At 41.5% G+C, this 26,808-nt stretch overlaps 3 protein-coding genes across 3 annotated transcripts; 1 reads left to right on the plus strand and 2 right to left on the minus strand.

Annotated features, from left to right (window-relative positions):
• The first annotated feature begins 2,911 nt into the window (after positions 1-2,911).
• LOC6041039 (venom serine carboxypeptidase) lies at positions 2,912-4,525 on the plus strand. Its single transcript, XM_001850298.2, has one exon. The coding sequence runs from the start codon at positions 3,037-3,039 to the stop codon at positions 4,501-4,503; it is 1,467 nt and encodes a 488-aa protein (XP_001850350.2). The 5' UTR covers positions 2,912-3,036; the 3' UTR covers positions 4,504-4,525.
• Positions 4,526-6,698: 2,173 nt separating this feature from the next.
• Positions 6,699-10,308, minus strand: LOC6041038 (sterol regulatory element-binding protein 2). Its single transcript, XM_001850297.2, has one exon. It carries the CDS (start codon positions 10,101-10,103, stop codon positions 6,897-6,899), a length of 3,207 nt encoding a protein of 1,068 aa, XP_001850349.2. The 5' UTR covers positions 10,104-10,308; the 3' UTR covers positions 6,699-6,896.
• Positions 10,309-14,796: 4,488 nt separating this feature from the next.
• LOC6041037 (RCC1-like G exchanging factor-like protein) lies at positions 14,797-16,542 on the minus strand. Its single transcript, XM_001850296.2, is given in 4 exon segments — positions 14,797-15,400; positions 15,464-15,532; positions 15,535-16,215; positions 16,285-16,542. Coding segments are annotated over 4 exon segments (1,356 nt in total). The 5' UTR covers positions 16,388-16,542; the 3' UTR covers positions 14,797-14,897.
• Between the last annotated feature and the right edge of the window lie 10,266 nt (positions 16,543-26,808).

Genomic DNA, 26,808 nt, shown 5'->3' on the forward strand with positions numbered 1-26,808 from the left:
AGTGTTAATAAAAAAATGTGTTAAAAAAAGATCATTTTTTAAAATTTTTCTTTTTGGTTGTTTTTGAAACCGCCTTGAGTCAAAAGGGATTCAAAACACACAAAAATCGAAATTGGAATAAAAAATAACTTTTTAGGTTTTGGACACCTTGAAATAAAAAAAAACGAATTCTGATCTTAGTTTTTTTAGTTTCTCAGCCCCAAAATTCTTGAATACACTCAAACCCCGATTGTTTGACACCAACTGTTGTCAAACGAACGGGGTCACTTTTTAGTTTGACACCCCTTTTACGCGGATTTTCCACACACTACCAAACGTTTGTTTTGATAGTGCGCGTGAGCGCCGTGTAAAGAGTGACAGTTCGTCACTTTTTAGTTTGACTTTGACCAACCAACTAAAAAAGTGTCAAACAAAGTGAGTGTAAAAAAAGATTCAAAATTTTCGTACCTCGGCTCTAGCTGAGGCAAGGCAGGAGGAGTAGAAGTAGGGGGGTCATGAAAAAAGTGTTTTAAAATGGATTTTAAACTAGTTCAGTTGTTTTGAGACCGAGCCTCGTGGTAACGCTTCAGCTTCGTAAGCGGTAGATCGTTGTTTAAATCCCGGCTCGGACCAACACAACTGGTGATTTTTTTCCTTCTGGATTCGATTGCTTAGTAAAGTGTATCGTCACAAACTGGACCTTATCAAGATACCTTAGGAAGACAACCTATGGAATGTTAACATTAACCTTAACATGTTAACATTGGGTTTATTAATAAACTGTCCCTGTTCCCCTCAAGAACTGGAAAGATTTACTTTTACTTACTTTCTGTTGTTTTGCAATCATTAGTTTTAAAAATCGACGCCAACATTTAAAAAAGCATCATGTACAAAGCATGCGTTTTGAGAAAAAACGCATTTGAATGTTGAGCATCCATTTTCAATTCCCATTTTAATATAAAAGCAAAATAAGATGTTCTAATAATAACAAACGATGAAAAACGTTGCTTTTATTGATACTTCTGGAGTTTTTTTGAAAAGGTCCAATAAACCAAATTTTCAGATTTTGCTTTTTGGGTGTTTTTCAATACCCCTGACTCAAGGCGGTTTCAAAAACACCCAAAAAGCAAAAACTGGAAATTTGGTTTATTGGACCTTTTCAAAAAAAACTCCAGACTTGATCATCCAAATTCAATAAAACATCATTTCCGTAATTTTATTTGAGTAAAACAAACATAACTCCTTTTGAAATCACCAACGTCGATATCACCCTGCTGTCACTGAGGGGGGCGCTTTGTTATGATTCGTTTTTCTTCGCCGAATGTACATGGCGCTTTGTTCATGTTGCTTTTTTTTTCGTCACGAGGTTCATGTAGTCTTTTGTTTGACAGGTTGACAGGGCTATATAAACAGGGACTGCTGATGGCAGAGATTTTGTTTATGTTACTTTATTTAAAATCATTATTAAACAAACTTTACTGAAGTAACTTTTGCTCATTTTTGGTGGAGAGGTAGCTTATTAGGAGTACTTTCAGAATATGCAATAACCCAGAAAGTGTCAAAATGTACATGATGCCTTTTGAAATGTTACCGTCGAAATGTAAGATTTCACGAAAACAAAAAAAAAATGCGAAAAAAAACCCTTTTTGCACATCGAAACATCGACATCGAAAATATTCAAAAATTAAAAAAAATTAAATCAACCGAAACGTGCTAAACATGATTTTAAACGTAGGGGAATGCATTTCTTCAGCTGATTGCACTGAGAAAAAAAAAATACAAAAACAGAAACTCCAGAAATTTATTTAATTTTTTTATGTTTAAACTTTCTAGGTTTTGGAAACTCTGATTTTTTTTATTACAAAATTGATTCCTGAAATACTAAAAAAACGAACTCATAATTTGAGATTTGTTAAATTTCTGTGCCTCAAAATCCTTAAATATGAATATATATGAATGTTTCTGATTTTTTTTGTTTATTCCAATGCCTTTGAAATTTTTAATTTTTTTAATTCTTATAGTTCTAAATTTCAGATTTTTTTACCTTTTTTTTAGACAATTTTTTATTTTGTTTGTTGTTTTAATGTTAACAATTTTCTTTTGATTCTGATTTTTGCATTTTCTGTTTGAGCCATTGCAATTTTGTTCAAAGTTTTGTTTAACCCGAAGTGTTATCATGAAATTTGCATAATTTTGTAGTTTTTTGAATGACTTTAAACTTTGAAAAGTTCTAAAAATAAAATTTTATTTACATTTTTTTTAAATTTGAAATCTTTTTTTCAATTTGAAATAAATTACACTTATTTTGAAATTATTATGTTTAATTAAGGATTAGTTTTGCATTTTTAGTTTTGAAAATGATTTGTAACTTGTAACATTTTTAAGAGCGAGTTTTTCTAGATAATGTCACAGGTCATAGCAAAAAAAATATTGGGGATTCAAAAAAAAAAAACTTTTGACAGCAATTTGCACATGTAATGAGCTCCGTTTTAAACACAGAAGAAAAAAAAAATCCGTAAAGTATACCACATAAATTAAAATATGTTATTTCCTTTTAGAATTTAGAAATTTTAAAATAAAAAAATGATTTTGAAACGAAAAAAAGTCGGATAGCTTAAATTTTTTAACTTTTTTAAGTTAACTGAATTGATTTTTATTATTTCTGGTTTATCTCCTTTTTTTAAAAAAAAAAAACTTTTCCAAATACTTTAACAAAACTAATCTCTAAAGCAAACTCAATATTCAGGTCGTTGTCAAGCCCACTAATTAACATCATAGCTCTTTTGGCACGTCGGCGAGTTTCAATAGTCTCCCAACAAAAAATTAAACTCGAATACACTTTCCTATCGAGTCACCGCTGAATCAGCACACAACGAAAAGTCCTGATACTGACTTGACCTTTTCACTCTCCATCGACTCGCGGCTTGTTCTACCGCTTTCTTCGTCAGTTTCAATCTATCGCTCGATCCGTAAGCAAGTCCGTCTCGTCTTCAAACGACTCTCAACGTTCCCGTTCGTTCACTTTGTGCAACATAATCAAATTAGCGCCGCCCAACGATGCGGCTCGCAATCGGCGGACTACTCGGCGTAGTTCTGCTTCTCGCCGGCGGCGTATCCGGCCGCTTGTTCATCAACCCGTATCCGCGGTATCGGGCGCTTCCACGAGCCGTTGGTGACGCCGACGTTGGTGCGCCGCTCTTTCTGACGCCATTTATCAAAAATGGCACCGTCGATGCCGGTCGTCAGGCGGCCAAGGTCAACCATGGCGCCATTCCGGCCGACATTCCAAGCTATTCGGGATATCTGACCGTTGACGAACAGTACAATTCGAATCTGTTCTTCTGGTACTTCCCGGCCAAGGCCGACGCCCAGGCCGATGCACCGGTGGTTTTGTGGTTGCAGGGTGGTCCTGGTGCTAGCTCCATGTACGGACTGTTCACCGAGAATGGGCCGTTTTCAGTCGACGCCAAGATGAAAATTCATCCCCGGAAGTACTCGTGGCACCTCAATCATCACCTGATCTACATCGATAACCCCGTCGGCACCGGGTTCAGCTTCACCGATCACGACGAAGGTTACTGCACGGACGAGAAGAAGGTCGGCGCGAATCTACACGAAGCGCTGGTACAGTTCTTCCAGCTGTTTCCGGATCTCCAGAGTCGCAAGTTCTTCGTGACCGGAGAATCGTACGGTGGAAAGTACGTGCCAGCTGTGTCGCACGCGATCCACCGAAACAACGACAACGCCAAGGTCAAAATCAATCTGGCTGGACTGGCGATCGGCAACGGACTCTGTGATCCGTTCCACCAGCTCGTCTACGGAGACTACCTGTACCAGCTCGGCTTGATCGACTCGAACGCTCGCGATCAGTTCCACGCTTACGAAAAGAAGGGCCGCGATTGCATCACCAAGAAGGACTTCAACTGTGCCTTCGACGCGTTCGACGCCCTCATCAACGGCGATCAGTTCCCCAGCGGTTCGCTGTTCAAAAACGTGTCCGGCTTCGATACGTACTTCAACTACCTGCACACCAAGCCCGACGCTAGCGATGAGTTCATGGTCAAGTTCCTGACCCTCCCCGAGACGCGCCAGGCGATCCACGTCGGCAACAACACATTCCACGATCTGGACAGCGAAAACAAGGTCGAAGAACACCTCAAGCAGGACGTGATGAACTCGGTTGTCCCGTACCTCGAGGAACTGCTCTCCAGCTATCGGGTGGCGATCTACAACGGCCAGCTGGACATTATCGTGGCCTACCCGCTGACGATCAACTACGTTCGTACGCTCAACTTCCCGGGTCGCGATCAGTACAAAAAGGCCCCGCGGTACATCTGGAAGGTTGACGGGGAGGTCGCGGGATATGCGAAGGAAGCGGGAAACCTGGTGGAGGTGCTGGTGCGCAACGCTGGCCACATGGTCCCCAAGGATCAACCCAAGTGGGCGCTGGATCTGGTCATGCGGCTGACCCACGGCAAGGGTTCGCCAAGTGAATTGGTAGGGGATGATCTACGCCTGAAATAAATATTATATTTTGTAAAAAAAAGAGTATTTAAATACAACACTACACAAAAGCACCACGTTGAATGAAAATATCCCTGCCCCGATAAAAAGTTTTAAGGGACGCAGGGGCGCCGACTCTGGGGGGGCACGGTACTTTTAGCCCACCTTAAAATTAGGCTAAAGGGGCAGCCCATACGTTGTGCCCTCCAAGAAATTTTGGAAAAAAATATCCTTACAAAAAAAATCCCAGGAGAAATTGAAAATTATATTTAAAACATAATTGAAAAATTGTTTGTACACATAGATAGAATTTTTGTAAGCCGTTTTTTTAACAAAATCGTTCACAATTTTCTGGATTAAGATGCATTTTTTTCTAAATCAAGAACGTTACTAACTAGGTAGGAAAACCAGCAAGCTTAGTACAAGAGAAGAGCACAGAGGCATCGGTATATGATTCGAGAGATGTCGTCAACATAGATTTTACGGTTTTGTTCATAAGATTTCTATCTGTGTATGTTTTTCCAAAAACAAAACCAATACATTTGTTAACCGTTGAAATTCTTAAATTCTTAAATTTTTAAATTTCAAAATTCTAAAAATTCTTAAATTTTTAAATTTCAAAATTCTAAAAATTCTGAAATTCTTGAATTCCTAAATTCTTAAATTCTTAAATCCTTAAATTCTTAAATTCTAAAGTTCTAAAGTTCTAAAATTCTAAAATTCTAAAAATTCTTAAATTCTTAAATTCTTAATCTAATCTAATCGAACACAAGCCCAGCCAGTCCGAAGAAAGCATCCTGGAAGAACTTGTGGTTAGATTACGCCCCAACTTCTTTCTTGTCAATATTAATAATTACAGTACATCCGAGTTACCCCGAAACTGTATAGCAAAAATTAAAGTGGCCAGGCCTACTGCGTTGCATTAACCGCAGAGACAGATTCTGTAAACGGATCACATTTCACAGAATCAACAGGGGAGGAAGAATGCGTGGACATACCGTACCAAACGCTCCGAATTAGTTGGGTGTGGTGTGTTAGTGTGAATTGGCAATTATTTATATTTTTAGGGGGAAAGTGGATATGGGGAAATTGGGTTTGGAGAAATTGAGATTTAGGAATGGGAATGTGGGGAAGGGGTAGGAGGGTTATTAAATTTATAATATTATAATAGTCAAATTAGAAATAATGATGGAAAGCTCTCACCAAGGAACAGCATATCTTCAAAAGACACAGCCAGGTGGTATCCCGATCGTCAGCCCTAGGTTCTTAACAAGAAATAGGCCGATCGGATGAAGTGGAAGTGTTCCTAGCACCGAATATCTCCACTCCAAACAAATATAACAAAATCTCTTGAAACAGCATCCTCCGTATCCTCCACTTACTTTTCACTTACTTCCTGATTCTTGGCAGTTTCGAACGAAATTCACTTCCAACGACAACAAGAATCAGAATTCCCTTAACACAAAAAAACCTTCTTAAATTGAACAATTTTCAACGGCTCAACACTTTTTGCAAAAAAATGGAATGGAAATGGAAAAAAAATGGAAAAATGACGCGAAGTGAAAAAGTTTTCCAACCCTCTTAAATTATTAAATTCTTTAATTCTTAAATTTGAAAAATTGTTGATTTATATATTTTTTAAATGTGTATTTTTGAATTTCTAAAGTTCTAAATGTTTGCTTTTTTTATTCTTTTTACTATTGACTGTTTCTTCTAAAAATAAATGAGTATATGCTCGACACAGCCACATGCTCTTTCTCTTTTCTCTCTCTCTCTTGTTTGTGCTGTGCTGCGTGGTGACAGCAATCAGTTGAATGCAGTCATGGGGAAGGTGTTCGAACAGTCTCCGTTCAGTGAATATTTCGAATGTGCCCAAGCCGTGACCAGCAAAACAGCAAATGAAGTTTTTTTTAATGTTTTATCTGGATTCTGTAAATTGATTTCAAAATACAAATAAAATAAAATTCGGTGCACGAACATTTTTTTTTAAATTTCGGATTTTTTATTCAAAAAATCAAATTAATGTTTTAAAAAAATATGTTCAGAACTTTTAAAATTTCAATATTCTTAATTTTAAAAGCATTACAATGTTTATAATAAAAATAAAATCCAGATTATAGTTTTTTTAGATTGCTTTTTTTTAATTATTAAGGTCACGTCAGAAAACAAAACAAAAATGGGAGTGTTGTTAGTAGAGAAAAGAAGTTTTAAAGCAGTTTCCAGTTTATTAGTTTTGAAGCATTTATTTCTATATCCAAGCTTAAAAATAACCTAATACTAGTAACTTGCCAAAGAAAAATATCAAGCAAGGTTCATTTAGTCAACGACTACAGCTCTAATCCTCTATAATCAACGTGAGAAAACGCAAGTTTGATCTTCAATAAATAGTAATTTAATTTCGGCAGCAACTCCGCTCAGTTCGTGCCCGCTCCGCTGCCGAGCGATCGCATCAGCTGGTAGCACTGCTGCAGCCGCTTCTTGTCGCCGATCCGCTCGAGCGTTTTGGCCGCCTCGCGCAGCATACTGGTCCGCTCGCCCGGCGTCGCCAGGCACGGTTCCGGCAGATGTTTGCAGGCCACGTACAGGGCCGCAGCTCGTTCGCGTCCTCCGACCAGCTGCTGTTGGGCCGCGTTCCGGTCCTTGCCGCTGCAGATGATCGAAGAGCGCGCGTACCGCTGGCGTAGACTGTGTCCGAGCAGTTGCTGGGTTGGACCCGGGGCGGCTCCGGCCATCAACCGGCAGACGGCTTCGTACAGGAAGATGCGCGACTGGGCGTTCGGGATTTCGTTGGTGACGGTGCGGAGGGAATCGAGGTCCTTTTGGAACTTGGCCAGGACGGCGCCGGAGACCGGGATGTACTCGCCGGATTGGCTCTGGAACTTTTCGTTGTCCGATTCCCAGAGGGCGGTGCGTGCTTCCAGCAGCCAGTCGCAGGCGAGCAGTTGGGCTAGGAGTTTCAGCTGGATCGGGCTTTTGCAGATGTTCATTGTTAGACTGTCCTCGAGGAAGCGACTTCCGGCGTTGCACTTTTGAAACACGCGAATCGAATCGTAGTGGGGCCGGCTTAGGAGTTGTTTCTTGGCGTGGAAGGCGGCGAGGAGGGCTTTCGGGAGGGTGTCTTCGGCGTTGATTAAATCTTGCGGTAGATTTTCAATGTGCGAATACAGCAGTTCAGCTTCCATGTCTTCACCGAGCAACCAGTGAGCGGCAATGCTGAACAGGCTGGACCACCAGTGAGCTAGACGGTCTTGTTTGCTGAGACAGTCCTTCAGTAGCTCGACAAAGTGAAGCACGTTGCTGATCTGGCAACTGGAGTACGGATAGTTCGTGGATTTGGCGTTGTCCGACTGCTCTTCCTTTGCGTCTTTAGCTTCAAGAGGCTGCTGCGCATGCTTCCAGTTGATTTGTCCCGATCCAACGAGGCACTGGATCGACTTCCGGAGCAGGTTCTCGCGGTAATCTCGCAGAATGTACTCCAGCGGATCCGCTCGATTGCCCAACATGGTGAACATCTGCGATTCCGGGTGTTCCTCGAACCGAACGGCGTGATTCGTGAGGAAGCGAAAACCAAACGACGTAAACGCCCAGCCGAACTTGCCCTGCTCCATGGTTTCGCCCAGCTGCTTTGCCTTGGCCAGATAGTAACGGCAGAAGTACTGCATGAACCGGGGGTAGCTCTTCTTGACGCGCAGCGCTGCCATGATGTAAATCTCGATGGTGTCCTCCGGAGAAATGACCGCCGCGGCAGTTTCAGCCATATTGACGGCGTACAGCGACATCATGAGTCCGTTGCGATCGGGTTGATTGGACACGAGCGACAGCTGATTCAAGCGATGAAACAGCAGAGCCAATTCTTTCGCCGAGTTCAGCGCGTCCTGTCGCTCGGCATCGGGCTTGAACAGTCCACCAGTGCGGCGGGAGAGCCAGCGACCAACGTAGATCCGATGCAAGAACATCCGAATGAACTGCCAACCGGTGGTGGTGACCGTTTCCAGACGACTGTCCGGGATTGTAATCCCGAACGTTGCAAGACACCGTTTCGACTCATTCAGCGAAGCAGCCACATTTCCACGCTCAAAGTCCAAGTCGGATTGCTTCTTGTGCTTCCAGTAATCGGTGGATGCCTTCGAACGAACCGGAAGTATCGGATCACCGTAAACAAGCAACTTGATCAACCCAAACGCCAAAACAGCAACATTTACCGCGAAGATCAGCACCGACGAAGCCAACCCACTCCACGAGAAGAACGGTTCGTCCACGGTCAAGATACGACGACTCGTGCCCGGATCGATCTGTTCATCCGACCCTGCCGACAGGAAGCTTCCAAACGGATTGATCGTCAGCACGGCCAGCATGAACATGCAGAGCGTCAGCCGCGAGTGCGCAGACATTCCGTGCACGTTCGGAACCATGACATCGTCCAGCATAGATTCGTCCGCGGAGGACGTCGTGCCAAACGGAGACGGTGGCATCGAGTTGTCCGAGTTGTGCGACGGCGACGAGGACGGAATCGACGATTGGTCGCTCCGTGGAGGCGTGGTCGGGCCGCCAAGCTGGCCCAGCTCGCTCTCCGAGACTTTCGTGACGAGCAGATCCTTCAGCGAGTACTTTTGGTTGTTCATCTTTGCCTTGAGATACATGTTCTCCTGTTTCAGGCTGTTGTTTTCTTTTTGAAGATGGCGTATGTGATCCAAAGCCTTGCGGAGAATGGCGGACTTGTTCAATTTGGCATCGACCCCGACGAGCATGTTCTTCAGCTCAACGATGCAGCTGTTGATTGAGGTCCGGTAGCGACGCTCGATGGCGTTGTGAGCCGAACGCTTGACCTCCTTCACCTTGGGCTGTGGGTTGAGCTGCAACTTGCCGGGATTCTCAACGGATGCTGAAGAAGATTCCATCACCAGCGGAAGTCCGGTCGTTATAATGGGTCCAGTTACCACGGTGTGAATGTTTTGCGCTGGGTTCGCCTGAAGCAGAATCTGGTTGTTTCCGGCCGTTTGGAATGTAAACATCTGCGGCATAACGGGGACCGTCGTTTTCACAACCGGAGTCGGAGCCGACGTCTTCGGGAGAATGGTCTGCGGGACGGTTGTCGACGTGGTACTCGTTGTCGGCACGATGGTCTTGATGTAAGAATAACCCGGAGGAGCATTCTGCAGAACGATTGTAGATCCATTCGTCGTGATGTTGGCGACTCGGTTCTGGGTGAGGATGATCGGAGCCGCAACGCTGGTCGTCGTCACCGGTTGCTGGTGGACCACGATCGGCTCCTGCTTTACGACGCTTGAAGTGATCGTTTGCTGCTGCGGTACATTGACCATCATCGGATCCACCGATACCAACTGCTGCTGCTGGGGCTCACTCTTCAGCAATCCGGAATCTTCTTGCTCCATATCCAGCGACGGGTCGTTCAGCGAATTCAGGAACGGAGATGTGGTCGAATCCGGCGACGCCTGCTGCCCCTCCCAGCTGTACTGGCTGAGGAACTCCTCGTTCATAATATTCATCAGCTTTTCCTCGTTTAGCTGGTACATGTCCGCAATATCGTTGATCAACTCGTCCTCCTTGAAGACATCCATGGTCGACGGGAATTCACTCCAGCCGCCACCGGCGCTACCCATCTTTGCTTTTCCCACGTAGCACTTGTAATGATGAACCTTTCAGCACAACAATCAGCTCGCCAAACGCACAAAAATCAACTCAAATTCGAGAAAAACTTCGGACCTCGCTCCACAAAGATGATGAAACTTGGAGGCAAACTTTTTGCGTGCTGGCCACAACATTGGAGCGGACCAATCAGAGCGCAGAACGGAGTATCGTATGATTTTTCCTTTCACGCACGGCAAGCTGTCAAAAAAGGAAAACAACAACACACGCTCAATTTGAAACAGTCAACAACAGCTAAAAAAAAACGTTCCGAGGATTTGTTAAGTTAGATTTAACGTTTCTTTTAACGTGTAAATATAAAGTACAAAATTTTAATTCAATTTTTTTTACAAATAATGTCTGTAGTTTTTTTTTTGAAAAGGACCAATAAACCAAATTTTCAGTTTTTGCTTTTTGGGTGTTTTTTAATACCCCTGACTCAGGGTGGTTCTAAAAACACCCAAAAAGCAAAAACTGCAAATTTGGTTTATTGGACCTTTAAAAAAAAAAAACTCCAGATATATATTATGTAACACCGACTTATTTTTTTTTGTGTTACTATGAGATTTTGGATATCCGCTTTTTGCTAATTTATTTTTCTCTAGCTGAAACTCAAAAAAAGGAAAAAAAAATTTTCTCAGTGCTCCTCAATTTTAAATCGCAGGATTCCGATTTTTAATTGTGAAAATTAAATCATGTGATCTTTTCACGGATCTTTTCAATAACAACATATTTTGAAATTATAATCAACTTTGTGAAAGGGTCAAAAAACACTTGTTTTAACATTTTCAAATGCCGGGTAGATTTTTTTTTTTTTTGAAAATTTGACAATATAAAAAAAATAGTTTTACATTGTAAAATCAATTTTTTTAAAATCCTGTCCTGCTTTTTTGTTCTTTCTGGAATTTTCTGAAGTTTCATGTCCTCTTTTTTAATATTTGAAAAACGAAAGCACCTTAATCGTTTCGGCCGCAATAAAAAAAACTGATCGCTCGACAGATAAAAAAAAAATACAGTTAATAGGATCTAAAGCCCTGGTGAAAATTTTTATGAACAACGGTAAAAAACACGCTGAAAAACCATTTCTGACAAGATTTCTGATCACTTTTTGTTATTTGAATGCAAAAAAAAATTGACAAGACAACATTTTATCGACGGATCAACCACTAGGAACTTTTCTGTCAAAAAGTAACGCGATGTCAATTTTTCAAAATTCGCAATTCGCAATTTTCAGTGTAAGAACGGGCCTTGATCTTATGCACCAGGTTCTCGACGAACACGCACTGCCCTTACACCTACATCTCACCCTTGCTCTGAGTCAGTACGAGCAACACGCTAGAACACGCTTTGAGTGTTCGTGCCAGGCATGCACATCTTCTTTTCCGGTTACGCATTTTAACTCGGCCGGGGGTGGTACATTACGTAGGGTTTGATGTAAGTATAAGTGCCTAACCATTTATAGAGTGCATAATTGACAAAGGGAGCGCGTGGTCGTAAAAAAATATTCGGAGTGAAAAGTGTTTTTTTTTGTGTGAGCCTTTTGTTTCGCATTTTTGTCATGAATTGTGCGCTGCGAGGAGAAGAATACCCTCCGAAAATGCAGCGTCATCAGTGCATAATTGATAAAGGGAGCGCGTGGTCGTAAAAAATATTCGGAGTGAAAAGTGTTTTTTTTTGTGTGAGCCTTTTGTTTCGCATTTTTGTCGTGAATTGTGCGCTGCGAGGAGAAGAATACCCTCCGAAAATGCAGCGTCATCAGTGCATAATTGATAAAGGGAGCGCGTGGTCGTAAAAAATATTCGGAGTGAAAAGTGTTTTTTTTTTGTGTGTGCCTTTGAATTGTGATATAGTTTTCGATAAAAACGATCCGAGTTCGCTAGGTTTATCGCGTAACAAAATTATTTTGATTCATCAAGAACGTCGTGTGGTGCGCGAGTCTTTTTTGTGTTGAAAAGACCTTCCCATAGCTCCGTAGCTCGGAGGGCTCGACGTCGGTTGTTTGTGTGTTAAGCCCTCTCCATAGCATCGTAGCTCGAGAGGCAACGAAAATCAATACCTTATCTAGCTAATAGAAAGAAGATAGGAAGGCACTTGATGATTGAGTTCGTCGCGTCTATTCCGTAACAAATTCATGAACTAAATGATTATATAATTAAAAATCAGACTACGCTATCATTGCAGCATTGCGTTTAACACCTCATTTTATAAATAAATATTATTTGGTTATATCTTTCCACAGCCGGCTGTCTAAGATTAAACCATTTCATTAAAAATTTAACAACAGTTAAACGGGAAATGTCTCATCCGCAGCAACCGATTGTTTGCCTTGAGAATAATATATAAAACATTTCAACAAACACTATGATTTTGGGTCGCATCATCATCTTCTATGATGAATTCTGACCAAACACCCTATCCTACTAACAAATTTTCAGGTTCCTGGCGCTTGTGGGGTGTAAGCACAGAGTAAATCAGCTGCCCTAGTAGCAACCTGCGCTAACTAACATTCCCGTCCCTTAAAATCGAGATCTACAAACTGACATGGCGGGCGCCGTTGGTGGCCAATGGCTGTTACCTATTCGCAACTGATCTTGTTTTGGCAATCATGGTGTTTTATCTTTTCAGCGCATTCATATATGCTGTTGATAAGGGAAATACCACTTGGTAGTCGAAGCCTATGATCAGTAGTGCTGAAAGGATATTACGGTTCTGTTCAGCAACGGAGAAGGACAACCATGGGTGGTCTCTCATGCTCATGCTCATGCTCAGTATAAGTGCCTAACCATTTATAGTGTGCCTATCAACTTTCATTAAAGCAAAAACTGTTATATTTTTAGTTTTGAATTTATCAAAATTGATTTAAAAATCCATTTAAAACTCTTTGAGGTCGTACAAAGGGTCATTGTACTCAGAAAAATAAGCTTTCTCGCTGTAAACAATAATATCAGCAATCTAAGCTTCATTTTAGGACTCAATTGGGTCCTAAAATTAAGCACGAAACGCGAGGTTAATTTTTCAAAATGGATTTAAAAATCCATTTTAAACTCTTTTTTCTTAAAAAAGAGGCATTGCACGCAGAAAAATAAGCTTAATCGTTGTGAACAATAATATGATCAATCTAAGCTTAATTTTAGGACCCAATTGAGCCCTAAAACGAAGCTTAGATTGCTGATATTATTGTTTACAGCGATAAAGCTTATGTTGCTGAGTACAATGACCCTTTGTACGACCTCAAAGAGTTTAAAATGGGTTTTAAATCAATTTTGAAAAATTAACCTCGCGGTCCTTCCCTACTTGACAGCTCGTTCCAAGGGGACCATAGTTGATCCATCGAAAAAATGTTGTCTTGCATTTTTTTTGCATTAAAATAAAAAAAAAGTGATCAGAAATTGTTTTTGATCGTGTTTTAATCGTTGTAGTTAAAAATTACTCAATTGGGTACTAAAGTCATATGTCAATTTTTATGTACAACGGTAAAAAACACGATTAAAAACCATTTCTGATCACTTTTTTTCATTTTAATGCAAAATTTTTTTTGACAAGACAACATTTTTTCGATGGATTAACTATGGTCCCCTTGGAACGAGCTGTCAAGTAGGAGCTTTTCTGTCAAGAAGGACCGCGAGGTTAATTTTTCGAAATTGATTTAAAAATCCATTTTAAACTCTTTGTGGTCGTACAAAGGGTCATTTTACTCAGAAAAATGAGCTTTATCGCTGTAAACAATAATATCAGCAATCTAAGCTTCATTTTAGGACGGAGTTTGTAATTTGTTTCCGCCAAGCTTAAGATGTTCCGTTTTCGGCCGAATTCTTCCGAATTCAAAAATCAATTCCGAACAGGTATGTAGATTTTTTAAATTTTGGGATTTTTTAGTTTAGATAAATTCAAGAATTATTGTATGTAGAATAAATGAATTTAAGAATAAACAAATATGTTTAGGAGGTATTAGACAACGGCAAACAATCAAACAAACAAACTCGCACATTATGACAGTTTGTCTGCGTTGTATTTTTTCCTATATTTTGTCTTTTTCTAGTTTGCCGCAAACAAATTTGCGAGTTTGGCAAACTGTCAAACGCGAAAAAGTGCGAGTTTTTTGTTTGTTACCACAGTCTAATACCTCCTTTAGAATCAATTTGGATCAAATTTGTAATTTTGATATTGTAGAATTGAGGAATATTAGGAGATTAGAACTACAGAACCTGCCATTTCTATTTTTGTTGCAGTTGAGTAATTTGGGAAATTTACATTTTTGAATTCAAGAACATAAGATGTTAAAGCTTTATATTTTAAGTATTTTCCAAAGTATTGAAGAATTCTTTGAGATAAAAAACCATGATATTTTAGAACCACCGCACTTCAGAGTTTTAAAATTTTAGAACATTAAAATTAAGAAACTAAGATATTAAGAATTTCCACATTTCAATTTTGTTATGTTCAAATTTCAAATGTCGAACTGTTTTTTTTTTGAAAAATAACAAATCAGTTCAGTTAGAAATCGAAAATTCAGGTCATTTCAAACATCAAAACATGACTAGAATTCCAATAATTTTAGGTACCTGTTATTTATATGTTTGATATAACAACAGTTTTTTATATTCTGAGATTTTTGAATCAATATAAGTTTTTCAAGAAAATGTGATAGTTAATAATTTGTTTGCTCGATTCTCTTTTGATACAACATTATTTAATTTCTAACTATTAGTACTTATTGTACACATTTCAAAGCCTTTCAAAGCCACAAACTCACCTCGCACCAATCCTTCCTAGACAAACGCTCGACACAGCGCCAGCGTATGATCCACGCCGCAGCTAATCTTCATCACGCGCGCACTGACGGCCACCTTCAGCGGAAAGAACTGATCCTTTCGGTCGCCAAACCCGAGACACCCGTGCCGATTGTGGCCCCACATGTACAGATCATCCCCGTCCGTTATCGCTCCGCTGTGGGTGAGGCCGCAGTAAATCGCCCGCACTCGCGAAGCTGGGTTGAAGTCGTTCCTGCCGAAGAGGGTGGCCGGGATGAGGCGAGGTCGCGGCTGGTGGACCACTTCCGGTCCGAAGCCCAGGATGCCGTAACCCCAGGCAAACACGTCACCGGCTTCGTTGAGCGCCAGGCAGTAGGAACCACCGGCGGCGATATCTACGATGCGGCCGCAGTCCCGCAGGAAGGTCAGATGACGGGGGGAGTTGATTTGGGGCGTTTCGTCGCCGTCTGAGGGGAGTTGGCCGTACTCGGTGTTGCCCCAGCCGAACACTTCGCCGCGATCTGTTTAAAATGTCGCGATTTTTTTTTTAATTTTTTGAATTTTAAAATAACCCATCAGCTTACCATTCAGCGCTAGTACCGTGTCCGAAGACCCGGTAACTTTGGTCACCACTTCACCCTTGAGGTCCCCTCGACAAGTCCCGGCGTGCTCACCAATCCGAACCGGCCCTGTCCAGTTTGACCGTCGTCACTCCACCCGCACGAGAACAACCGTCCCGAGCGCGTCAAAAAGAAGCTGTGATCCTGACCACAATCGACCTCCTTCACCGGATCGTCCGTACCTCCCAGATCCTTTATCCGATGGATCGTCGCTTGATTGAAGTAGTCCTCGTCTTTGATTATCTCCCGACCGCACTGCCCATACGAATTGTTCCCCAGCGCATAAACCGTCCCGTCCTCACCCAACGCCAGCTGATGTGCCCGCCCGGCCGCAACCCGCACAATCTGCACCTCACTGTTATTCCCCGCGACCGAGGCCAAATCCACCGGTGCCGGGTAGATCAACAGTTCGAACGGTTTCCGCTGCTGTCCGCCCAACTTGTGGAACCCAATCTGCGCGTCCGTATTAATCCCGGTGCCCCACAAACTCTTACCCCCACGACAGGCCGTCGCAAAGCTCGAGAACCCGTACCCGGCGGCCACGTCCAAACACTCCCGATTCTCGGCGAAGCTCAACCGGCTCGGATGTTGGACCACGTCCGTGTGCACCTGGGCTTGCTTCTTCACAGAGGTTTGCACTCCGAGGGCACCGGTTGCCGCGAGACCCCACACGTACACCCGGGCGTCCGAGGGCCGTGCGATCGGATACTGGTGGGCTGCAAATAGGAGGAAACCAAAAGTGGTCAAAAACATCTTTAGCTACGGAAGGATTTTTCAGGACTCACTTGGAATTTTGGTGCGATCCTGGCGGAGGACACTTCGGCGTGCGGCGGATGTGTAATGACGGACGAGGCCGGTTCCTAGGGCGAGTGACCGAATGTGGTTCATTTTGATGATTTTGAACTATTTTTCACTTAAAAACTATGAATTTATTCAAACTTTTGTAGCAGCATTTTGAAGTCGTAACTTATGCACGTTCTTTTATTTACAAATTGATATCAAAACAAATCGGATTTGGGGGGTCCATAAATTACGCAAAAAAAGGACTAGCAAAGTCCAATACAATACAATTAAATTACGGGAGTTTTTTTTTTTGAAAAGGTCCAATAAACCAAATTTTCTGTTTTTGCTTTTTGGGTGTTTTTTAATAAAGCTTTCTAGTCAGAAATTTACCAACACAAAAGTTTTTTTGTCAGGCAACTTCTAGCAGGTTTTTTTGACTGACCGCCCGATATGTCAGCCAACATGCTTCGCAGGGCTGTGACAGCTCAAGCTCGATCATTAGGTCTATTCCCGTACTTGCAGAATTTCTGCAGCTTCTGTAGAATTCTGCAGCCAGCATAAGTCACTTTTTTGCAGCACGTTCCCGTACTTTTCAGCCCGCTCTCTTCATCTCTCTCTTTTGCAGAAGTTCTGCAAGGAGAGAAGCGGCAAAAAATTTGCCTGGGTAGCGCGTTCCAGTACTTTTTCTGCAACATTGTACACAGTTGAGTGGATTTACTCAAATTGGGTATTATTATTTTTTAATTATTTCGAAATATTTTTAAAAAATGGTTGACAAAAAAAGTAATTGAAAGAAGTTTACCTCTAGAACTGGAACATTATTGTTTTATGCAGCACAACATTTTATTTAAAAAAACCAAGGATGTATTATTTTTTTAAGTAACTAGAAATTAATTATGCTTAGGTAGAAGTTATATATTAGAAACAACATAACAATTTTACATTAGGTAAACAATTTTACAAATGAGAGTGGCAGGTACGTTTAAAGATATGATAAAAAGACAAACAAAGTTTTATATAGAAGGGACCATAAATACATGTTTAATAGCAGAATGTTTGAAAGATTATTCAGGATAACATAAATGAATTATGACTGGATGTCACATGAAAGAAGAACAGTGACGCAGTAAAATTGACAAATAAAAGAAATGATCACAAACTCAAAAATTTTGATACACATAAATTAAGCAATCTGGAAATTAAGAAATCCATAATTAAAAATATATTTAAAGAAAACTAATATTTCCACATCAAGAAACTTAAAAAACATTAAATCAGATATTTGAGAAATTAAAAAATGCAAATAATTATATCAGAAAAATAAAAAAAAACAATAAAAACTGTTGCAGTGAGAAGATCGAAGCAAGCCATGAATTGAAGTTGTACTTCCAAACCATTACTATTCTAACTATCGTAAAATAAACACACTACTATAGCGTACTCTCGATAGGTTATGGGCCTATCACTTTAAAAAGTTTAAAAATGTCAAACGGTTCCGGAAGTCGCGCGGATGGCGCAGTAGCTGGGAGCTCCAACACGGGATCCGGCGTTCCGGGCCTCGAAAGGCTGGTGGGACGAGCGAATTGGAGAACGTGGAAGCTGGCGACGAAGACCTATCTTCAGCTGGAAAAGCTCTGGAGCGCAGTGAAGCCGAAGCGGAAGACGGACGGAACGTTCGAGGCGGTTGAGGAGGAAACGGATCTTCGGGCGAGGCTCAAGATCATCACTCTGATCGATCCGTCGCTGTACGTCCACATCGAGAACGAAGAATCTGCGCGGACAGCCTGGGACAGTCTGGAGAACGCGTTCGAAGAAAAGGGCCTGGTCCAACAGGTCGGCCTTCTCCACAAGCTTCTCCGTTTGACCCTGGAAGCGTGCAGCTCGATGGAGGATTACGTGAATCAGGTGATTTCTGCCACGAACCAGCTCAGGAACGCGGATTTCAACATCCCGGATCTGTGGGTCGGAATGCTCCTGCTCGCGGGACTTCCGAAGGATTTCAAGCCCATGATCATGGCGTTGCAGAGTTCCGGCGTGGCCATCACCGGAGATTTCATAAAAACCAAACTTCTCCAGGAGGAGGAAGGTTTCTATGGCAACGAGCAAAACAGTCCGGCCTTCGCAACCACCAAACAACCTGGTCGCCACGGTAAGCAAAAGCAGCAGCAGCCTACTTCGTCCAAAGGTCCCAAGTGCAGGAAGTGTCAAAAGTTTGGCCACATCGCTAAGGACTGCAAGGACAACAAGGAGCAGAAGAAAGGTGGCAGCACGTTTTGCACCGTGCTTTCGACGTTCGATTTGGGCGACGCCGATGACTGGATCTTCGACTCGGCCGCGTACGCTCACATGACGGCCAACAGGAGCATGCTGGACAACTTGGACAACGGGTGCGGTAAGGTCATGGCAGCGAACGGCGGACTGATGGACATCGTCGCCACTGGTACTGCCGAAATTTGGCCGAAGTGTTCCGGCGGCAAGGACAGCGTGACGATCAGTGAAGTGCAGTTGATTCCGTCGATTGCGGCGAACCTTCTCTCCGTGAGCAAGATTGTGGAGAAGGGTTACGCGGTGAACTTCACGAACCAAGGATGTGAGGTGTTCAACTCCGACGGCGACCTGGTGGCAACTGGGAGCCACGTCAACAACCAGTTTAAGCTGGAAAAGATGTGCGGCTCGAAGGTTGCGATGGCGTGCGGTGCTGCTCAAGGCATGGACCTGTGGCACAAGCGCCTGGGTCACCTCGGTGCGGACAACATCCGCAAACTCGCGAACGGTGCAGCAGATGGAATCCAGATCAACGCAAAAGCTACGAAGGATTGTCGGATCTGTCCGATGGGCAAGCAGGCGCGGTTACCATTCGGGAAGAACGGATCACGAGCTTCGGAACTGCTTCAGTTGGTGCACTCGGACATCTGCGGGCCGATGGAGGTGAACTCCTACGGCGGCAACCGTTACTACATCACGTTCATCGACGACAAGTCTCGGCGCATGTTCGTGTATTTCCTGCAACGAAAATCGGAGGACGAAGTCCTGGCAGTGTTCAAGACCTTCCACGCGATGGCGGAGCGCCAGACCGGAATGAAGCTGAAGACGCTGCGCACCGACAATGGTAAGGAATACATCAACAAAGGCATCCAAGGTTACCTGCGGACCGCAGGGATCCGGCACGAGACGACGAACGATTATACCCCCGAGCAGAATGGGATGGCGGAACGCGCCAACCGGACTATCGTGGAGAAGTCTCGGTGTCTTCTGTTCGAGGCGAAGCTGGCGAAAGGCTTCTGGGCTGAAGCTGTGTCGACCGCAGTATACCTGATCAACCGATCGCCAACCCGTGGTCACGAGATGACCCCCGAGGAAGCCTGGACTGGTAAGAAACCGAACCTTTCGCATCTCCGTGTCTTTGGCACAAAGGCCATGGTCCAAATCCCGAAGCAAAAACGTCGCAAGTGGGACGCCAAATCCCACGAATGCATCCTTACCGGTTTTGACGAAGAAACCAAGGGATACCGGTTGTACGACCCGAAGCAGAAGAAGGCGCTGATAAGTCGCGAGGTGATTTTCCTGGACGAAGGAGTCGCCGAACGCGGCGAGGTAGCAGCGCAGCAGGTCAAGCCGATCCCGGTGGTAACACTGGACGTTTTGGACTTTGGAGAGACGAGGTTGCAGCCGGCTCCGGCGGAGCCTGTTCCGGTCGAAGCTGTACCGGACGCCCCGATCGACCCCCGATCGGACGATGAAGACGAGGAGGAGCAGTCTGAAGCTGACTCGAGCGGTGAGAGCGATTCATCCACGGGAACGTTGACCGACCTTGTGCTCCCTCCGCAACAATCTTCACAACCAGCTCGGTCACAGCTGTTGAGGCGCAGCGGACGGGAGCACGCGTTACCAGGCAAGTACAAAGATTTCTCTGTCAAGTGCCCTGGTCTCCCCGGTTTCAACCCTCCACAGGCAGTTGCATCTGAGGACGAGTTTCCTGGTTCCTCAGACGACGACTACGAATCGGCCGACGAACACGGCTTCGCGGCGATGGCAGCCGGGTCATAAAGGGCTACTCGCAGCGAAAGGGGGTAGACTTCGACGAAACTTACGCCCCGGTCGTTCGATACAGTTCGCTGCGGTACCTGTTCGCCCTGGCCGCGAAGCACGACCTGGCTGTGGATCAAATGGACGCCGTGACTGCCTTCCTCCAAGGAGACCTCGACGAGGAGATTTACATGGAGCAGCCACCATGTTTCACCGACGTCGAACAAAAGTCGCTGGTCTGCAAGCTGAACAAGGCGCTGTACGGGCTCAAGCAGTCGAGTAGAGTCTGGGATCAGAAGCTGGACGCAGCTCTGAAGAAGTTCGGACTGGCCCCGACGAAGTACGATCCGTGCGTCTATCTCAGCAAGAGCGATGGCAACATCCTGATCGTGGCCATCTACGTCGACGACCTGATGATCTTCAGCAACAACAACTCGAGGACGAACAAGCTGAAGAAGCAACTCAGCAGTCACTTTCGCATGAAGGACTTGGGAGCCGCGAAGCACTGCCTCGGAATCCGGATCGAGAGGACGGAAGATGGAATCGCCCTGGACCAGGAAGCGTACATCGAATCCGTTCTGAAGCGGTTCAACATGAGCGAGTGCAAGCCGGTCAGCATCCCGATGAACGCGAGCGAGAAGCTGTCGAACGAGATGAGTCCGAAGACCGAGGCCGAGACCGCGCTGATGAAGGACGTCCCCTATCAAGAAGCGGTCGGCTGCCTCATGTATCTGGCCCAGAGCACGCGGCCGGATATCCTGTTCGCGGTCAACACCCTGAGCCGGTTCAACCGGAACCCGGGACCGAAGCACTGGAACGCGGTGAAGCACCTGCTGCGATACCTTCGCGGCACAGTTACGCGCAGGCTGGAGTACAAGCGGGACGCTGAGTCGGAGATTGTCGGCTACTGCGATGCTGACTGGGGATCGGACCCGGACGAGCGCAAATCCACAAGCGGATACATTTTCCTGGCGCAAGGAGGAGCGATTTCGTGGTCCTGCAAGAAACAACCCACGGTGGCGCTCTCGACGTGCGAAGCCGAGTACATGGCGGTGTCTGCGGCTGTCCAGGAAGCGTCGTGGTGGCGACGGATTTCAACGCTGTTTGGATCCAACCAACCGATCGAAATTCGGTGCGACAACCAAAGTTGTATCGCCATCGCCAAGAACGGTGGCTACAACCCCCGCACGAAGCACATCGACATCCGGCATCACTACATCCGTGATTCCCTAGAGCAAGGTGTGGTGAAGTTGGAGTATGTGGGCACGGACAACCAGATTGCCGATGGGCTCACGAAGCCGCTGCAAAGGACGAAGCTGGAAGTGAACAGGAGTTCAATGGGCATCTCTTCATCTTCAGGAGGAGTGTTGCAGTGAGAAGATCGAAGCAAGCCATGAATTGAAGTTGTACTTCCAAACCATTACTATTCTAACTATCGTAAAATAAACACACTACTATAGCGTACTCTCGATAAAAACACAAATTCAATGCTTAAAAATCAAATAATTAAAAACTAAATATTTCAAAATTATTAAAGTTATAATAAATCCTTATTTAAAAACTTTAAAATAAAAAAACGTTGAAAAAAAATCGAAATAAAATAACAACAGTTTTTTTTTGTTATAATTATTAGTTCAGAACACAACTATTTCAAAAGCTACAGTTAAAAATAATAAGATAGAAACTTAAAGAAATTATAATTTCAAATACAAGTAAAATTAAAAAATCTGTAAATCAAAACTTTTAAAACTCAAATATAAATAAAATAGGAACAGTCAAAATTTCCAATCTCAAAATCCTCTAAATTTGAGTTTCTAACCTGAAATATGACATCAAAAAATGTGTATTTATTATGATTCAAGATGGCGTAGAAATTAAAAGTTCAAGAATTTGAGAATTTAAGAATTTAAGAATTTAAGAATTTAAGAATTTAAGAATTTAAGAATTTAAGAATTTAAGAATTTAAGAATTTAAGAATTTAAGAATTTAAGAATTTAAGAATTTAAGAATTTAAGAATTTAAGAATTTAAGAATTTAAGAATTTAAGAATTTAAGAATTTAAGAATTTAAGAATTTAAGAATTTAAGAATTTAAGAATTTAAGAATTTAAGAATTTAAGAATTTAAGAATTTAAGAATTTAAGAATTTAAGAATTTAAGAATTTAAGAATTTAAGAATTTAAGAATTTAAGAATTTAAGAATTTAAGAATTTAAGAATTTAAGAATTTAAGAATTTAAGAATTTAAGAATTTAAGAATTTAAGAATTTAAGAATTTAAGAATTTAAGAATTTAAGAATTTAAGAATTTAAGAATTTAAGAATTTAAGAATTTAAGAATTTAAGAATTTAAGAATTTAAGAATTTTAAATTCGACAAAATAACATATTTTTTTTGGTTCATATAAGAATACAAATTGGTAGCGCCGTTAAAGGTATAATTTATTATTTACCAATTTAATTTACCTGTTATTTAACACACATATTTAATGTATCCCGAGGCATATTCAAAAACAATTGAAGATCAAAAATTATTCCTAAACAAATATTTATTTGAAATTATTAAACTAAAAAGAAATGTGTCTTTTAAAAGTTTTTAAAAACTATTTGTTTTTATAGTAACATTTTTTGGGTACTAGCCGTGCTGTAATACTATGGCTTAAGTTATCAATTTTTTATCAGGTAACAATATTAACACTAAAAAAATCGCTATATCACTTAGGGACCATCCATAAACCACGTGGACACTTTTTCAGGAATCTGTTACCCCCGCCCCCTTCGTGGACAATTGTCCATACAAAATAAATCTTTTTGTATGGATCGTGGACAATCGCCATACACCCCCTGAACATGAAATCGTTAACATAGAAAAAAATCGTTCTCAATATAACCGGGCATAAAAAAAACTACCCCAAAATAATGTATCATTACAACTCATAATAAAATGCTTAATTTCACCCAACTTGCAGATTTTATGTAAGCGTGTAGTCAACATCCATCACACCAAATTGCAGTAACTTTTCAACAAGAAAGAGAAGAGAGAGCTTGCAGAAAAGTACGGGAACGGTTTTGCTGCAACTTCTACCTCTCTCACTGCAGAAGTTCTGCCTGAGAGAAAAGTTACTTTTGTTGCAGAAAAGTACGGGAACGCTCTGCTGCCGTTTTTGTGCAGAATTGCAGAATTCTGCAATACGGGAATAGACCTATTGTTTGCATCAGGACACTGTGACGAGAAGTTCGTCATTTTTGTGTTAAATTATATTTTTTTCACTGGGCCTAGAAAGCCTTATACCCCTGACTCAAAGCTGTTTCAAAAACACCCCAAAAGTAAAACTGGAAATTTGGTTTATTGGACCTTTTTTTAAATAAAAACCTCACAATTGAAATAGATAAGAAACAAAATTTTCATAAATTCAATATTCATAAAATTGAGAAAAGTGAACCCGTACGTAGTTTAGAGACGACCACTCAAGACGTTGGGGGTGGCAATGTGGAAAAATTTGAATTAAAAATGGCAATAATATATATTTTTAAATTTTTAATTTCACGATAGCTATTGTGAAAGCAGACAAAAATCAAAATACGAACGCAACCTGTTGCGCCACAGGCTGATGTACACGCTAACGACAAACCACTACATTTTTGTTCGGCGCAACAGATTTTTTCGCGCAACAGAAGTGTTGCGCACTTCGGTTTGGTGGTGCGCGGATAATATTATAATCCAGCAGGACTCGATTATCCGAAGTCCTCAGTACATGGAGGCCACTCAAGTCGGGTATTCGCAAAAACACGAAAAAAAATCGAGAAAAAGTCGGGAATATGTGATTTTTTTCAAAAGATTATGAAAAGTCGGGAATCCTAAGCATACTAGTATACTCTTTTGAAAATTATTTTCTAGATCTTAAAAATTATTTTAGTATTTTAAACAATTTTCAATCACTCAATTTTCGCCTTCCTCACCTCAATGAGAAAAGGCTATAAAATCACTCAAAAAATGAACTTCTTTATTCGACCTCGTAGACCCACCTTCACGTATACCTAACGGTTCAAATTCTGAACAAATGTCTGTGCGTGTGTCTGGATGTGAGTCCGTGCACCGAAAAATATGCAAACGATTATCTCCGGACTGGCTTAACCGATTTGGACCGTTTTGGTCTCATTCGATCCGTCTTGGGGTTCCACAAGACCCTAGTTATTATTATGAAGTTTAGAAAAGTACTTCAAAAGTTATGCTAAAAAACGATTTTAGCTTAACTTCGGAAGAAGAGAATGAAGCGATTATTTAAGACATTAGAATTTCTAATAAATATGACACATATATTCATGATATTTTTAACAAGAGATTTTTATTATTTTTGGATATCAAACAAGAGGTAACATTGGTCTTAAAACAAAGTTAATGAAAAACTTATATAAAATAGAGCCTAATTTTAACGATTACTACCAGCGTAAAAAAGGGTGAAATAGGCTGACAATCGAGGTGTCAATAAAAAATCGACATCAGGGATATTCAATTCCTTATGCAAAAATAAGTAACTGTGATTTTTTTTAGTGAAATCGGTTAAGGGTTGCGGTCGTTTGCGGTCTTCGATAATAAAATTTAATATAAGAATCTCACACTTGACAATGATCCGGCACATTTAAATCCACATTTTGACGGAATTGCGAAATTTTTGCTTTTAAAAAGCGACCCTTAACCCTAAACCGATTTGGCTAAAAATTGGCACATGTTACTTATTTTTACCTGAAGAATCTAGCTAATCTCTTACGATTTACTAAAATTTTATTTTTTTCTTGTCTCCCTCTAGGGTGAAGGTGCCTTTTTTCAACTATTATTTTTTTGTAATTCTAAGTCAATCTAGAAAAAAGCAAAATATGTATCCAAATAAAATGTGATGTGTGATGAAGAATCTATGCTTTTTATAATGTTCGTATCTGGCAAAAATTAAGAAAAATTTGGTCGAAACTCTAATAAATTTTAAGATAAATGTATGTGTTTTCCTCCAGCTTCTCCAAACCGTTTAAAAGTGATTTCATACAAAAAATGTATTTCTTGAAATAATAAGCAATATTTTCTTTTTAAACGAGATTTCTGCAGCTAGAGTTTCAAAATTACGCAAATTAAAAAAATATCTTCTGAAAGTCTACTCTACTATTTTGGGCTGTTTGATGAAGATTTGCTGTTTCTTGGTGATAGCTTTCCATTATTATTTGTTAGTAAATAATATTATAAATAAAATAACCCTCCTACCCTTTCCGCACTTTGTCCTTTCCCAATCCCAATTTCCCCAACCCCAATCCACCCTCAAAATATAATTATTTGCCAATTTACATTTACATTTTTTACACCACACCTAACTGAATCGGAGTGTTTGGTACGGTATGTCCACGCATCCTTCCTCCACTGTTTTTTCTGAGAAATTTGATCCGTTCACAGAATCTATCTCTGCGGCTAATGCAACGCAGTAGGCCTGGCCGCTTTAATTTTCTTTGCATTTTCGGAGTTACTCGGATGTACTGCAATAATTAATATCGACAAAAAAGGCATGGGGCGTAATCTAACCACAGGTTCTTCCAGGATGCTTTCTTCGGACTGGTTGCGCTTGTGCTTAGTAAGATTACAGTCATCCCACATATTCGGAACACTTTTGTGATAATTTGTCAATAGCATGCCAAATGCATTTTTTCTGTCGCCCCTGCCATTTTTAGGACATTTATTTGGATATTCTTTTGCTATTTCACTAGTAAAAGTAGTTCATTTTGGACAAAAAACTGCATTTCGAGACTATTTTATTCAGAGCAGCAAAACACTGCCTCCAAATTGCCCGTTCCATAATTGTGGGATGTTATTGTGCCTCCCACAATTGTGGAACACCTGGATTTTACTGATATTTTCACAAAAAAGTTATCAGACCATTCATAAAACATTACTAAGCTTGAGTTTCATTGATTTCAGTTAATGAAGTCATTATTTTGTAAAAATTATGTACTCCAAGAGAAAATCAAAGTTTGTTTACATCCGTAAGAAAAAGGTGTTCCGAATTTGTGGTTTTCATGGGTCAATGTTTTTCTTCAAACACTTGATAGAAAAGGTAAAATTTGCAGTTGTTTGATACAGATTTCAAAAGATCGCAAGGATAGCTTTCAAATGAAGGTAAAAGCTAATCATTATGTTCAATTATCGATTTGCTATGATTTGTTGAACATTGGCCGATCTGTAAACTGTTCCGAATATGAGGGATGAGTGTACATTGAAGGTGGAAAATCGACTCAAAAGTGGTCAATTTAAAATGTACGCAATAAAAAAAAATTATCAGAAATTGGTTTTGAGCGCGTACGTTGTGCATAAAAATTAAAATAGATCCTTAGTTAGGATCATATTTACCATCATCGGGTCTGGGGCTTTGTCTGGGAAGTGAGATTTGGTCATACAATTTCCTACAAATTTATAAAACCCAATCTCACTCTCAGATTCAATATTTTTTTAGATCTGGTTTTGTCATC

The sequence above is a fragment of the Culex quinquefasciatus genome, chromosome 3 (genome assembly GCF_015732765.1).
Source record: "Culex quinquefasciatus strain JHB chromosome 3, VPISU_Cqui_1.0_pri_paternal, whole genome shotgun sequence".
NCBI classification, from domain to species: domain Eukaryota; kingdom Metazoa; phylum Arthropoda; class Insecta; order Diptera; family Culicidae; genus Culex; species Culex quinquefasciatus.

Excerpts from the sequence above, each read along its gene's own strand:
- LOC6041038 (XM_001850297.2), bottom strand. The coding sequence starts at position 10,103 with ATGGGTAGCGCCGGTGGCGGCTGGAGTGAATTCCCGTCGACCATGGAT.
- LOC6041039 (XM_001850298.2), top strand. The coding sequence starts at position 3,037 with ATGCGGCTCGCAATCGGCGGACTACTCGGCGTAGTTCTGCTTCTCGCC.